The following is a 15,884-nucleotide window of genomic DNA, read 5'->3' on the forward strand; positions in this document are numbered from 1 at the left end:
TGGAGAAATTGTCATATGTTTGTTGTTGCTCCTTTCACTTCTGCTCTTGATGTACTGTATGAGAACTGTATGCCCTTGCAGTGTTCCTAACTAAATCTCTCCCTTTGAACACACTTTTGACTATATTTGTCAGATACAGCCTCAGCTTTACATTAGATTCTCCTAGAACGTTGCTGTTCATAGTATATGCTCCAGCAACTACTCTTTCTTTTCTGCAAATGGATCACGCAAAACCCCATGTCACAATTGCTTTTAGACCATTATCTGATGCAGACCCTATTGCTCCTGATGTTTCATGTGTTCATACTGTTGTCTGCTGTGTTGTGTATCATGATCAACTGGCATGGTTTGTATACCCAAAGCCGCGGAGTTTCCTCTGTTCATCTTTTGACCCGTAATGCTCGATTGTTCAACGAAAACCAACTGCAGTAGTTTTCTTATTTATCTTTAATATGTCTTTCATGTCAGTCATGATGCTAGAGCTGACTTCAAATTCAGATTGCGCAATAATTTTGCCATGTAAAATATTAAAATGGAAAAAAGATCTGTCAGAGGAAAGCTGCTGATTATCTAGATGCATGAGGCAATTCTGGGTGAGCAGTTTTGGTTGTATCTTAAATCTATAACTTACAACCAACAACCCAAACATAGTCTGCAACCGCTTCATAATGTTTCTTATATGTATTTTTTAAAACTGTGTTTATCGATTTATGTATTTCTTTTTGTTGTTTATGTTCCTTTTGTGTCATTTTGTATATAACATTCTTGTTTGTTTTGTTCATTATGTTGACATGTTTTCATCATTTCAAAAATATTTTGTGTTTCCCATGTGCCCCCCCTCCCCCACCTCTCCCCATGACCCCCCTACCCTCCTTCTCCTATATTTTCCTTTCAACCAATCATGTGCGTGCACATCATGTGACTTTGTCATGTGGCTCTTGCATGGTGCTGATGATGTCGTCTTCGCTGGCCAACAGAAGGTAATTTTTTTGTTTTTGTTTTTTTGTTCAGAAGATCAGAAATGGTCAAACAGAAAACATGTGTTACATCAATTAGATTTAATTAAAACACTTTGAGTTTTATTTGGCCGTTTTTCATCCAGCACGAGGCTATTCTGTAAATATGTAGTAAACATTTAGTAAACATGCACTTTTTCCACTCCAGCAGTGTTTCATCACCTCCATTTATCTTAAGACTTCCTCTTCCTTCTAGCCACCTTCGATGCTTTTGCCCATTTTCCATAGTAGTCACAAAGTAACAATGCATGACTACTCCCCTCTTAGTGCCATGTTAAAGATTTAGACTATATAAGCAATCAATTTCAATAATATAAGAAATACACACCAGGACCACATTCTTTTTATTGCAATTAACTGAGCTAGCTTAATGTGATTGTTAACCCTCTTTGGCCCCATGTTCTGCATGCATTAACATCTGCATTAGCATGCACTTTTCTTGATAACCTGATAAGAGATCCACTTACAGGTCACATGTTAATACCAGGTGAAAATGAGGTCTTTGACTTCAGAGCTAGCTAGGATATATCTGAAGTTATTTTTCACAGCCTGTCCTTCAATTCAGTCTCGCAAAAGTGCAGGCTGATTGAAAGTTAACTACATCATGAACAGGACTTTTTAATGCTACCCATGTTGGAACTCATTAGCACATATGGTCACTCCTTTCCATAGAAACACCATTTTAATCCAAACACATTTCATGTCTTTTTATGTTTGATTCCCTGGTGTGCCTTTTCTTGTCGTTCTTATTTATATAAAACCCTGATTAGAATCTACATTTTTATTTGTTTTGTCAGCCCTGTTTTTTTTTTTTTTCAAGGCTTTAAATTGTGCCAAAATTCTCTTCCATTTATCACTAAAATGTCTTTTTTAAAAATCACAAATTTGACTTTGTCAAACCATCAGATCTGATTTTACGTCAAATTTTTACTTTTTGGTTATTTACCATTGTGTTAGGATTCACATTGAAAAAATCACAACAGCAGCCTCACAAAGTGCCCCTGACTGTCCTTCCAGTCTGACAATCTGCGTTGCATGCACCGTTAAACATAGTTCTCATACTAACCCACAAAGCAACTTTTTCCTATTTTTTCCCAAATGATGTACTGTGGCTCACAGTGTTTCACTGATTTGACTCAGCATTGCATTACTGCAGCATGCAAGTTTGTTTCCTCTTTATTGTTGCATCCTTCTTCTCATTCTTCTGCTGTTTCCCTATGAAAATGTGGGTCGTGTCTGCATATGTCTTTGTTGTTACATCTACTTGGTTCTTCTTTTCACACATATTCCTAAAAAACTAAAGAACTATGTTGTTAGCTTTTAATTAACTAAATGCAACAGTACTTTAAAAATTATGACAGAAGATTAGATGATGTGAAAAAAAATACATTTAGGTTCTGATCTTAATATCAGAAATCTGAGAAAATGGCCTGAATTCTGAGATTAACCTGAATTAGTAATTATCTTTTTTTATGAATGATCTCTCCCGAAGAAAAAATAGTTTATTTCTCTCTTAAAATGTAACATTTTTTCTCAGAAATTATAATTTTTTTCCTCTTGCTGTTTTCATCTTCCATATAACCAACATGCTTTTAAATTAATAACACCTTTGTATCCAGGTTACTTTCCTATCAGTGACAATTACAGTAGCATATGTAATTGATGAAATGGATCTGATTTAAAGATGTACCGTTGAACAGTGGGATGCATTGCATTATAATAGTGATTTGAATGTGACACTATCACATTTTTTTCTTTCTTTTTTTTTTAATAACTCCTGTTCAATTCTAACCCCTTATCTCTCAATGTATGCTGGAAGATGAAGGAGGACACTGTATCAGGTCGGGCTACATGTGGAGCCACGCCTCCTAAATGTGTGTCAGTGTCATGGGCAGTGCTCCACATGTTGCCCCTCCTCATGTGTAGCAGCACCCAAAATTTCCAGCCTGCATGGTGGAGTTTCTCATTCTAACCTCCCCTTTCTCTTTTTTAGCCTCAGAAAAATTTACCAATGGTGAATGTACCAGTGTCTGCCTGCCACCATGTTACTGCTGCTGTTACTAACTGTATTATTCACTTCCAGCCTCTGTCATGCTCATCCCAGTCTAGTGGAATGCAGTCTTCAGGCAGTGCGCTCAGATGATTACATATGATGAAGATGAAGTGCCTTCATGCCTTTTCATTTAATTAAGATACAACTAGTAGCACTGATGTTTAAAATGTTAACTATTGGGTGTGAAAAAAAGAGCTGACTTTTTTTTCTGTGTCCATTTTAAATCTATGCCGATGTTATTTTTTCCTTACCCGCCTAATGATTTGCCTGCAAAGGCATACATTTAAAACAGCATCATGTCCTAAATTATAAAAGATATATAGTTTTTTTCTGCCACATGCTTGTGGGCCTTTATAATCAGATTAGCACAGGGCAAATGCTTTAACATCATGAGGTAGTCAATTTAATAACATAATAACAAGGCTAACTCTGTGTAACCAATATGTAGAAATACATAACTGATGACTTTGGGTTGTTTTCCCCTCCCTTACAGCCCTTACAGTGGCACGAGAGTAAAAGCCGACATTACTACGCACACAAAACACCTTAACCTTCCTTCCCGCAAGACTATGTAAATGTTATTAAAAGTAATAGAGTAACATGTCCAATCAATGCCTACAGGCTCATTATCCAGCAAGCCAGCAGTCATTACTCAGGAGGACAGAGCAGATAATGAGGAGCCTCAAGGAGAATACCACTTCAGCCAGTGGTTCTGAGGCAGCCACACTCCTCACTGTTCTTTCAAGCTGCCCTTAAAGGAATATTCCACCCAACATCTATCTTTGATAATCAAATACTCCCTCACTGTTGGCTTGAAAAGTGAGTTTATTTTGGTTCCACCAAGTCCTCCACACTAAATGGCAAAACACATTGTCATTTCTGTTGGCTGATCTGACACTGCTATGGATGGAATAACATAATTTGTCAGTGCCTTCCAAAACCTTTACACCATAACAAAAAATATTAATTTGACTGTGACTTGATCTTCCACTGCCATGTCTGGTTTAGTTCAGGCACAAAAACTACGCTGAATACTGTGGTCACGGTTAAAAGAAAGTAATGCTGACTGATAGTAGGAAACAGGAAACAATATCAGTATGCTGTGTCAAAGTCAGACACTTTGTGACCTATTCATCAACCACGGCCTTCTCCTTTTCTGAGGAGCTTAAACAATATCGCAGTATTTCTAAGTTTGCTTCTTACAGACAAGAGTCATAATTCACACAACCACTAAAGGTAACACAACATAGATCATATTTAGGCATAAGAAAAAAGAGTGATGCGTGCAGATTGTCTCGTTGGTTCTCATGGATTTCAATAGTCAAACATTTTCATGACAGGTATAATATCAAAATGTCCATAGCAACTTCAAAATCAAATTTCTCCTCCTACAGCTTATCTGCTGTCTATTTGTTTGTTCAGAATTTGTCAAACATTGATGTTTTTCAAAAAGTATAGCTCGATACACAACTTGCATTACAGTCCTTTTCATAGCCACCATTCAAGACTACAGGTGGTGAGAGATTGATTATCAAGAGACAGACGGGGGTGGAGTATCACTTGAAAAGTAACACACCAGCCAAGCGTAATGTAGAATTATTTAATTACAAAAAAAAAAAGCTGTTATTTGATGAAAACACTGACTGTGCTAATATCTTATCATGGAGTCAGCTATCAGTCAACATATGATAGCAAGGAGCACTGGAACCAATGATCGGCAGGGATTCGATTTTAAGACACTTTTGTGTTCTTATCCTTTAACAGCTTAGTAGAGCAACATGACGGCACAAAAACTCTCTGTGTTACATCCTGTGATTAAGGCTACCTCCACATTTGCAATGTCCTCTGATTTCAATGCTTGTTACAGTTTAAAGAAAAGCATCTTAAAACAGTATAGGTTGAACTGCTAATCAATTCCAACAGACAAACCGGCAATCAGTTTAAGTTTGAGCTTAGTTGACCTGTGTTTAGAGGCCAAACACATGTTGATGGAACAACCATATTTATGTCTACTAATCAGAATTTCTTGGTTTGTCCTGTGTAGGGGAACCCAGTGCTCCCAAACTAGAGGTCAAGGTCCAAAACAGAGGCAATTCTCTTAAGGTCAACTGGATCAAGCAGGACGATGGTGGTTCCCCAATTAAACATTACCTGATCAGATACAAGGCTGTGAGTATACTGGGCACGGAGTTAACTTGGTACCACTTTGCTGTTCTGCCTTTTTTTTTTTCTCCCGTTCTTGCGACGGTTTCATAAAAACAGAAAAATCCGAAAATAAACTTAGAGCCTCTGTTAAGAAAAATATGACTCTCAAGCACACTAAGACACCTTTCATGCATGTCAATTTTTGTATCATTACAATTTGCACCTTATAAACAATAATTATGGTCCCCAACTTACCAACCAGTAGACAGACCAAGCAGTAAGCAACAATTCCTCACCGGCTTCTCAACAGTGAATACTGACAATTGTGTTTGATTATAGAGCAAGCCACAAGGACCACTCCCAGAGACTAAGCCTTGTTTTGATGGATGAAATCTTTTTCCCCTGTGACACCCAGACTCAATCAGTTTGCTACTTTAACTGACTTGAGTAACTGCACCTTTAATTCAGACTGGGTTGAATTTGTACCTTAAACTAACAAAAGTATTCAATTGCGACATCTTGTTAGTACAGGTCAGCAACGAACATTCTTTTACTATAAACATGTACCCCTCTGTTCTTGTGTTTTTAGTCTGTACAGTTACTGCTTGTTAGCTCAATTTCTAATGTTATGTTTCTACAAATATTGTAGTCATCATGTGAGTTAAAGCTCTATGTGCTAAGAAACCTCTGTATTTAATGCAAAGAGATAAAATAGATATTGATCTTCGAGTCTAACTCTTAGTAAAACAGCAAATATGCAAATTTCCCAAAATGTTTCAGCAGTCCTTTAATGCCTGAGAAACTTCGTTTCTTCTTCTTTCATCATCTTTTCAGGCGGCGGCTGGCACATCTAGGTTGTGGTTCCCCCAAAAAAGTTCTACCAATTCAGATTTTAGCAAAAACTTCTCAAATGATATAAAACGACCCTTTCCTCTGTGCTTGTTTAGAATGACCTCAATCCTGCTTGGTTACCCAGTTTTAAAGTTTGCCTCCCTTATATTCCTTTCTCAGAAGCATGTATCTGACTGGAAACCAGAGATCCGCCTTCCTCATGGCAGTGAGTATGTGGTGCTGAGCGGTCTGGACTGGAATACCGAGTATGAGGTTTACGTGGTGGCAGAAAATCAGCAGGGCAAGTCTGAGCCTGGCATCCTCTCCTTCAGAACAGCTACAGAGCCCACTACCATCCCAGGTACTATTCCCATCATCCCCCCCTGAGCATCCACACACATTCTCACCACAGTGTACAAAGGCTTCCACCGTGACCAGAAAAGGCCCTATTATTCGGATCTTTGACTCTTACTAGGTGCTTATTCAAAGCTTGCTGGCTTTAGGGTCTGATATGAATCATCTGTCTCTGTCTATTGCAAGAGGTGTATTGTTTTTACTGTACTTATTAGTGCACTTAGTAACAAATTGAAATACATTATGCACTCCCCACTGAAGTGAAAATCAAGGACTATATTATATGCTGAAGGCCATAAAAAGTTACACACATTTTGGCCTATACAGTATGTTTGAAATGACAAGAAACAGCAGGGTCTCATAATACTTTGTGAAGTGAGCACAAGCTCTGAAATGCATATGATGTGTTGAAGACAGTTCTCCTGCATGAAAGGATTACAGAATCATAATCACAACCAACTTTATGGGTGAAGTAAGTTTAAGCATGCAAAAAAAAAATCTGACTCCAGTTCCTGCTAATATACTGTACTGAGGGCAAATGTAGAGGAAGATACACATAGGGGTTTACCTACACAAAGACAACAAGCTATCTGCTCGTTTGTTGTCATTATGCAGTTACAGTGCCACATGTTTCTGAAAAGTTGTTGAGAAGTCGAACATTGAGGTCAGTGTAAATACAAAAGTGGCTTGAAGCTGGGTCATCGAGAGTTCATTTTCATTTTACCGTTGGCCTGTACTCACTTTGTTTCTACTTTTAATGCCAAATGTTTGCTTGTTTCCAATTATGTCTCCTCCACCTAATTCTTTCCTCTGTTTTTTCATGCAGAGAGGGTCTTATTTGCATTTAAAAAAAACTGTGCTCACTTCACAAAATTTCGGATACTAGGCTACCCTAGATCACCAGTAGCTATTGAATCCATATGACACACTGTATTTTTTCTCCTCCTTGGTGCTCTGCTGCTAAAGATAAAACTCGGCATCATGGTATTCTGCTCTCCCCGTCTTCAGTAGTTCCTCTAAGGTAGCTGTTACTGCTCAAGTTCAGCGAGCATTAAAGTCAGAGCAGATATCAGTCAGACCCAGAGCATTTCGTCCAGTTAATACCAAATACTTCTCGACCCAGGCGGTCACGGTCTGCCTTTGCTCAAGTTGCGGTGTTGTGTGTAAGGTGCACATTTTAACTCGGGCTGCCTCCCCATCGCACTATACCTGAGCTATGTAACAGGTTACATTTTCTTTCTCATCCAGCTGTCTTTTTATCTTCTATTGAAAAATAAGGCCAGGTTTTCTCTCTGTATTATCCTGTCTTTCCTCCATTCTCACCTTCCGTTTCAGAATATTCTTGCCTGCCCCTTTCCTTCTTCACAAAAGAGATCTTGATTGCTGCCACCATCTTTCCTTTCAAGTCAAGTGAATATCAAGGAATCTAACAAAATGACACAAAGATTGCAAACTAGATTTGATGCAAATTACTTGGTCTCCTACATGTCAGAAACACAATTACTAGAAAAATTAGAGAAGAATTAATCATTATTCATTAGCATTGGAAAAAATATAATGTTTACATTATCTCATGCCTTCAAAGCCAAGCAATATCCCATTATATTCTACAGCAATTTAAAGACCATGATAGATTTGGTGAAGGATTCCATATATTAGAGAAAACACAGATTACATGCCTGCAAGTGGACACATTTTTGAATGGAACATTTCAAAATGGCTCATTGGTTAAACAAACATGAACGTTTCCGGCACATGGGAGCCTTTGAGAAGAAGAAAAATAAAATACAATTACAATAACTGAGAGAATGACAGAAAATAAATGAACCTGGTAAAACTTACATTACTGTAGTAATACACCTAAATCCCAAAACTAATCTGTGGCTGACAATAGTCCACAATAAATGCACTCTTTTTTCCTATTTGAGGAATGTATGCTAAAAACTACAGTGCCCAGCTGTTTTCAGAGATTAGTTCGCCTCTTTTTAAAAATGAAACTATATATATATTTGTAACTTGTTACTAGAGATTTACACCTTCAGTAAAAACAAATGGGTTTGGGGCTGAGGGCTACAGAAATGGTAGGAGAGTCAGAAAGTAATGAGACAAAATAACACAAATGTTTGTTTTGATTGGGTTTTTTTTTTCCATGGGATTTGTTGAAAATGAGAAAACTATAGAATAACATCATTTTGACCTTTTAAAACAGTGGTATAATGGAAAAACAGCTCCACGGAGGGGATGGTCTCAGCAGAAAAGAGACAGGATAGGATCCCTCACTGGCCTCCCACTTTTTCAGATCTTTTTGTCTTCTTTTTTTTTTTTTTAATGAAAATAACTTAACTGGATACATTCCCAGTAGCCCCTAAAAAGCCCCTTCAAAAATTATGCTATGTTTAAAAACAACAACTTCTGTTTCCTGTAATCTGTAACATTTAATTAAGATATTAACATTTCAGCTTTTCAAAAGTAATATGTCACGATTTCCCAAAAAAAGAAATCCAACAAATAGACAGATATAAAGCGGAGTGAAAAAAAAAATTTTGATCAAGTTCATTTTTATTTCATTTTATATTCAACTATCCTGTCCCTGTTTTCCTTATTTTCTCTTCATCCATGTTACTGCCACCCTCTTTTTATTCATATTACACTGTCTAACTCCGTGACCAACTCACTCCTTGTTTTTCTAAATTATCTATTATTTTCATTCTTTCTGTCTGCCTCTACTGTATCTTTCTCTTCCACTGCCAGGTTTAGTGGGTCTCACAGTTCAGGGTCCCTGCATGACCTGAATATACAGTGTGTGGCCTAGTTAGGTGGGGATGCAGCCCTTCCAGTCTGTGCATGGTGCCACTTCCAACTGGATTAATTTTGTCCGTTCTTTACTGGAGACCCTTAAAGGCAACGGCTGCCAGTGCATGGCACATAAAGAAACCAGTTATTTTCTTTTACAAGCGCTTGCTGGGAAACAGCCATATAGCAGTGGGAGGTTTGGATCACTTATAATACTAGCAGAGCAGAAGTTCACATGGGCTACATCCATGTCAGTCCCCCCTTTAATTCCCATAATTAATTTAATTTAATGTTTTTTGTTTTGGGATTTTTTAGTATTTCTTCCAAGTTGCTGCTGTTTTGTTTTTTTTTTTCACTTCAAGGGATGTGGGAAATTGCTGATGTTTATTTTTAGCTACAACATCTGCACTTAATTTCAGAATGTTTCACAGCTGTTTTTGGTAATGTTGGCCTAAAACAGCTGTCTCTATGCGTTAAATTGGCACTGTGACACAAATTGTGAATGCAGTGCTAATTCAAGGTTGAGTTTCGATTTGTTTACATTTTTTTTTCTGTTTCGTTTTTCAAATACATGCTCCGACAGCAGTCACACAGACAAAGAGCCACAAAAAACATGTGGATCCAATTGATTTGGATGCATTTTAGAGTGAAGGATCTCTGAGAACATCTCAGTGTTAAGTTACCTCTTCTTTGGGAAAATCATCTGTTGAATCTGTTGTGTCAAAAACCTGTATATCATTTGGCCTGTGTAATTTATGTTCTCTGCAGGTACAGCTGGGCAGCATTTGCATGCCTCAGACTCGCAGGAGGCAAAATGCTGCCCAGCTTTGGAGAGATAAATCATCATAATTCTCATGCCAAAAGTGTCGGTCAAAATAAACACAGGTTGTGTAAATTTGCTTATACGGACACAAAAGTGGCAGGTGTTGACAACTGATCCATCCAAATCTCCCCAGCTAAGGCTGACATTGGAGTAAAGCTACAAAAAACAGCCATTAACTTTTGCAGGTTTTTATAACATGAGATCACCCTATCATCCATGTCATAGACTTGACCTCCATAACCAGCTTCTGTTTTGGATGTGTGGTTTTGCATGGGCCCTTCTCCCTGCCATGACCAGTGGTGTAATGGTAGTTGAAGAAGTTGCGCTACTGTGATTATTGACCCGCCTTCTCCTCTCTATATGTGCACACATTCACACCAATCAGCTGTCTGGGTATAAGTACTTGTAGTAGCACATATTCTAGTGCTTGTACTACTGAAGAACAGTGTGAGCAAAACAGAAGTCTGTCAAAATAATGGTTTCCTTTTTATTAACCACAAAAGAGCTACCACATTTGTTTAACAAAAATCTTCCTTTTTTGACTTACTGATCTCTGCTCTTTTGTTAAATGTACATGTAATATGGATCTTTTAGCCGATGACTTGTTTTTACAAACTTTTCCATTTATATTACAGTGAGTTGCAACAGGAAATATGTTTTGAAAGCCTGGATTACAGTTTGATAAGCATAATGAGGAAACGTTTCTAATTAATGTATCTGCAAAGCTGCAAAAAGTGAATCCTACCAAGAAATGCACCTAATTTATAAACATAATGCTGCTATTTTGTCACAATTTTTTCAAAACAATCAATTCATACAGATAAATAAATTTCTGTTTGACGCTGCTGCTTTTACTCAGCAAGTCAGTAGCTGAAGTACCGGCAAACCAATCCAACATCATTACTCTACGGGCTAAGAAGGGAGCTGCTAATTGGAAATTGGAATCATCATTTTTTTTTGTCTGTCAGTATACCAGCCTTTGGCTCCCGCCTCCAGACACACATAACAAAATCTAAAGGCCCTACTGTGTCTATGATTTCTCTATTAATGAGATAATAGATGAATTAACGAGGCCTTTGGATCAGGTTTACACATCAGTGGCAAGTAAGCATATACTTGCATTTACCTTTCATTACACCACTGGCCATTATGAATGACAGATAATAGCTTGACTCATGTGGATGTGTTCTCGCATCCAAATTGTCCTCTATCTTATACTAAACTCTGCCACTGATTTGCACCATGACTGATTAAGACCTTTCCTTGTTTCTATTAAACATTAGAGCAGAGAGGCTGGACTGCAGTGTGTTTGAAATGTCTTCCTTTCTGTTGTCATTCCCCATTACCTTCATTTCTGTGACCTTCCACCCATGCCTGCCATGAACCATGTGTCATTTGCCGTGCTACTAACATGCTATGACTTCTTTTTACTTTGATCCTCTAACTTAGACTTCCTTTTTTATTCCTGAGTTCAGTCTCTAATAACCTTCAGACTTGTATTTCTGTATTTCTGACCTATTTTTCTGTCTCTCTCCCTGTTTTCCTTTTTTTCCCCTCTTTCTCTCCCACCTCCCTTTTTCTCCGTGTCCTCTTCCTGTCTTCATGTGTGATCTTCTTGGGCACCTATGGACCATGACATTGCCATACACACAAATTTCTTTCTCTGTTTTTGCCTTTGTTATGTTTTTTTTTCTTGTCACACCTTATTGTTGTGATTATCACTCAAAAAAAACTGTATGGATAATGATATATGTGTATTGTTGGTTCAATAACCTCAGCTACCCTCGGTTGCCGATGTGTGACGTACAGTCTGGCAGCTCTTCTGCTGTCCATGCTGACTGTGCACTGGCTCTCATAAACTGATTTTGATCAAGGAGAAAGAGGATAGTCTGACCCTTTGAAATCTTTGGGCCCAGACCCCTTTGCTTTCTATGCCTTTTGACCCTTGTGCAGCCACACACAAGATTTAAAAAAAAAGATGAAGAGTCAAGACATTGGTTTCACGACATTATTACAGGGTGCTCAGTACTTGCATCATTCTGAAATTTTGAGGATTTAGATTCTGTTGATATTTTTTTCATCTTGTTTCATGTTGTAAATGAAAAGATACAGAAGGGGAAACTTTTAGAGGGTTTTGTCAATGTTACAAGATGGACATAGGTGCTCCATTGAGATACACTTTAAACAAAGTGTTGCCGCCTGGTTTTAGATACAGTTAGCACATTCATAATGCCTTAATGTGATCTTAAGAGGGGTGATAAATAGAATAATTACCTTACACTGTTTAATTATGTGTCTACAATGTTCTAACCAGAAATGGCAATTGTAAAGACTTTTATTTTGGAATTTATTACCTTTCAAACAGGCACATCATTCCACTGTTATGTCACAAAAGACATAAAAGCATGAAAACTGCATGAAAGCTGACACAAGGCATGATCCAGTATTCATGAATGTGCTATGCAGCTGCTTTGAAGCTCCCCAGTCAAGCATTATGAATGTGTTAACCAAGTAATGAGTGCAAATGCTGTGCCTAATTTCTGTTTTTTGGATACAAGCTCCGAAAAGTCCTGCTGTACAAACTGAGGAAAGATAGCATTTGCAGAGAACTTTAATATTGATTATGGTCAGAGTATTCATTTTTCAATACACTTTATTACTTGTCAACAATACATATTATACTCAATTTCAAATACATTGTTATGTAACCGCCTTGTCAGGAGAGAACAGAAGGTTGTGCAGAAAACTAATCATGTTTTGTGACAGTGTACATACTCTTTTCCAATTGATCTTCAAGAAATCAGTTGTTCTTTTGACGATCATGTTCTCTTTTTACCTGAAATAAGAGAAATGTCTAAAAACACATAGATGCAACAGCTGTTAAACACTAAAAATTTCATTTACAATAATGTGAAATTATTCTCTGAGACCTTTTTGTAAGTACATATCAGTGTATTTCCATGTAACCATTATAGGGTTGAAATAAATTGTGTTTCTTTTTCTTTCATGAAAGTAATGGCTTTCTGAAGCTTTAGCTATTATACATACTAAAATGTGTGACACAGTGCTGACTTGTACTGACTGTTCATGGCCTGGATTGTGAAGCTGATTTCAGCCCTTTTTTTTTCCTCTGGAGCTTTAACAAAATGTCTGTATTCTGCATTCAGTGTTGCATTACACCACACCACACGCGACTGTTATCCCAGAAGTTGAAAGATTAGTAGCTCGGCTATAGCCATTAATGAAGAAGGCACAATATTAATTCTGAAGAAAAAAGGAACAAATGGTAAACAGTGTATATTGTATAGAGGCTTTGCAATTATGCAGGTCTAATTTTTGTGAAACTTTAAACTAAATTCTCTTTCCAGTTCTAAGCTAGCTGGGCTTTTTTTTATTAGATTTTCTTCATAAAGGGTTTCTTACCTAAAATTTAAATATAATGGATTACTTAGTAAATTAATTAAATAAACTTAACCTTACATGCAGAGTTTTCTGTCCCTAATCTTAAATTAGTATCAACCGTTGGCTACTACAATATAAACACCTTAGTTTGACAAATATACAACAATATGTTTGTTAGCAACAAACAACGTGTTAAAATTACAGCTACTTTTGAGCACTGCTAAAACCTCACGGACGCTGTAGTTTTTTCAAGCTAATGTTTATGTTAATGAAAACGAAATTTTAATATACAACTAGCAGGTCAGATGTGCAGCAACATGACAGTCATGGCGTGCTGAGGAAATTTTGGTTATAGCTAGCAAACAAGCTAACATGATCCAAGCATGAAGTCAGTGTATTTAGTGTTCAGTCAACACAGAAATCTGATGACTATAAAATCTATTGCAACGAGTCCCCCAACTTCAAACGACAAAAATAGATGTTTGCAATTGCCTTCCTAAACAACCCATATTAGTTTTCTGATCTGACCCACTACTGGCAGTGACATTCTTTTTCAGTGCCTTCCAAAGCCGTTAAAAACCACTGTTACAGAAAGATGCTGATTAACATTTTGTGATCGGTCAGCATTTTGGTTAAGGTTTAAGGCACAAAAACCATTTGATTAAAATACTGAGAGATTGTGGTTTAGATATAAAAACCTATACATTAAATCTACCCTATTGTCCTCCCTTTGCAGTTTTGTGGCTCTGTGGCACACAAGTTCCACCTTTGCTCCTGACAGAGAAGAGTCATAATTCATGTAGATACTGGAGATTTTTGTCTGTTAAATGTAAACACATGTCGTTTTAGGCGTCTGATCAAACGACTGATTCTGTCGTTTTTCTTCGGATGGCAGTCTTTGTGGAAATCAAACACTGTCTTAAGAAAATTCAAAAAGCTCCTAAAATTGGTAATCAAGAGCTACGGATCTCAAAAATGGCCATCGGTGTGTAGGTCACTCAAAACCCTCTATACAGTTTCCATTTGTTCAGACATTTGTTCCACACTCTGCTCTGCAGTGCCTTAAAGTGCTGCAGAATCATGAGAGGTGAGGAAATGCAAGGCATGAATGAAGAGATTCACATCACCTACAGCCATGATCAACAACAGTTCAATGTGAGAGAATTAATAAAGCATCGATACATTTACAGTAATCAGACAGATGTGAATGGTGATTGTTTTTTCTCTCTTGATAATGAAATCACTGGAGAACCTGCGTTATGGTGACCAGTGATAAGTACTTTAGGACTTTTTCTTTAAAGGCCAAGGACCAAACTTGAGACGTGTTTTTTAGTGTTACCCAAAATTGTAAGATATTGGAAATGGTATGGTGCAGATGGGTTGTGGTTTACTGTGAGAATGAGAAGAGTCATATATGGAAAAACACATTCTTGTAGTATAAATGCCTTCTTAAGTGAAAATTTTTACTACCTGCTCTTTTCAGCATGGTGCTGAAACACAGAAGAAATAATATCATGCACCATTTTATGAAAAGAGGACATTTTTGGCACAAGGTCTAATTTGAAGCAGTGTTAGTCTGTAACAAAGACAACTTCAATTCCAAATAAGCAAATGTCTACGTGTTTTTTCCATCTGATTTGTAATCTTTGAGGGGGGCTTTGGAAGGGATGCTAAGGTGAGTGTAGCTCAAGAAGTTCTCTGTGACTTAGGATGTGGAAACACCATAAAACTTGCTTGCTTTGAACTCGTAAATCTGATGGTAGAATAACCCCAAACAGAATTATATTGGCTGATAGTTTCCTTTTGGCAGTTTTCATCTCTAAAACCATGGCCTTCTGGCCTTCCTTCTTTCCTGGCCTGGGATCTAAAATGAGACTTGTATTCCTTTGGCTTATTATCCGTGGCATTGCTGTTTCCTCTCCACTAAGTTCTGTCACAAGGATAACTAGAATGGCACTCAGTAGGGCGCATAGCCCCGCCAAGGCCAAACAATCCTACATGTCTGTCTAGGTCTTATAATTGGAAAACTGAGAAACTGACAAAAATGTTGAAAAATATCCTATGTCCAATGTTAAGGAAAGTGATTTTAAAAAATTCCTGGATCCGCACCAAAATTTAATGGGTTCCTCCCTGGGCCATGCTACATCCCCCCACCAAGTTTGGTTCAAATCGGTTCAGAATTTTATTTGCGTAATCCTGCTGACAAATAAACAAACCAACAAACAGACACACGGGTGAAAACATTACCTATTTGGCAGAGGTAATAAGAGTTTACAACACACTTGAGGCATCTTTGTCAATTGTTGGTCCCTCCTGTTGTTCATCAGAACCTACTGTAATGGTAGTGCTGATCACTGCTGAGTGATTGTCATTTTTTGCAAATCAGGATCTTTATCTAAATTTGTGCATCAGACTGACTTGCACTGCAAATAAACAGAGTATTTCTCGTGCCTGAAGCAAATAGTGA

At 37.5% G+C, this 15,884-nt stretch overlaps 1 protein-coding gene across 5 annotated transcripts in view; it reads left to right on the plus strand.

The window, feature by feature from the left end:
* The window catches only part of ncam1a (neural cell adhesion molecule 1a), a 258,109-nt gene that overhangs the window by 222,283 nt on the left and 19,942 nt on the right, over positions 1–15,884 (plus strand). For 3 of the 5 annotated variants that reach the window (XM_040149904.1, XM_040149905.1, XM_040149906.1), the window contains 3 exons: positions 978–980; positions 5,114–5,238; positions 6,226–6,406. In XM_040149904.1, the coding sequence (XP_040005838.1) occupies positions 978–980; positions 5,114–5,238; positions 6,226–6,406 (309 nt within the window). Of the gene's footprint in view, positions 1–977; positions 981–5,113; positions 5,239–6,225; positions 6,407–11,793; positions 14,590–15,884 lie in introns of those variants that run through there. The other 2 variants (XM_040149907.1, XM_040149908.1) reach the window with 1 other exon arrangement.

Source organism: Xiphias gladius, chromosome 17, assembly GCF_016859285.1.
Source record: "Xiphias gladius isolate SHS-SW01 ecotype Sanya breed wild chromosome 17, ASM1685928v1, whole genome shotgun sequence".
NCBI classification, from domain to species: domain Eukaryota; kingdom Metazoa; phylum Chordata; class Actinopteri; order Istiophoriformes; family Xiphiidae; genus Xiphias; species Xiphias gladius.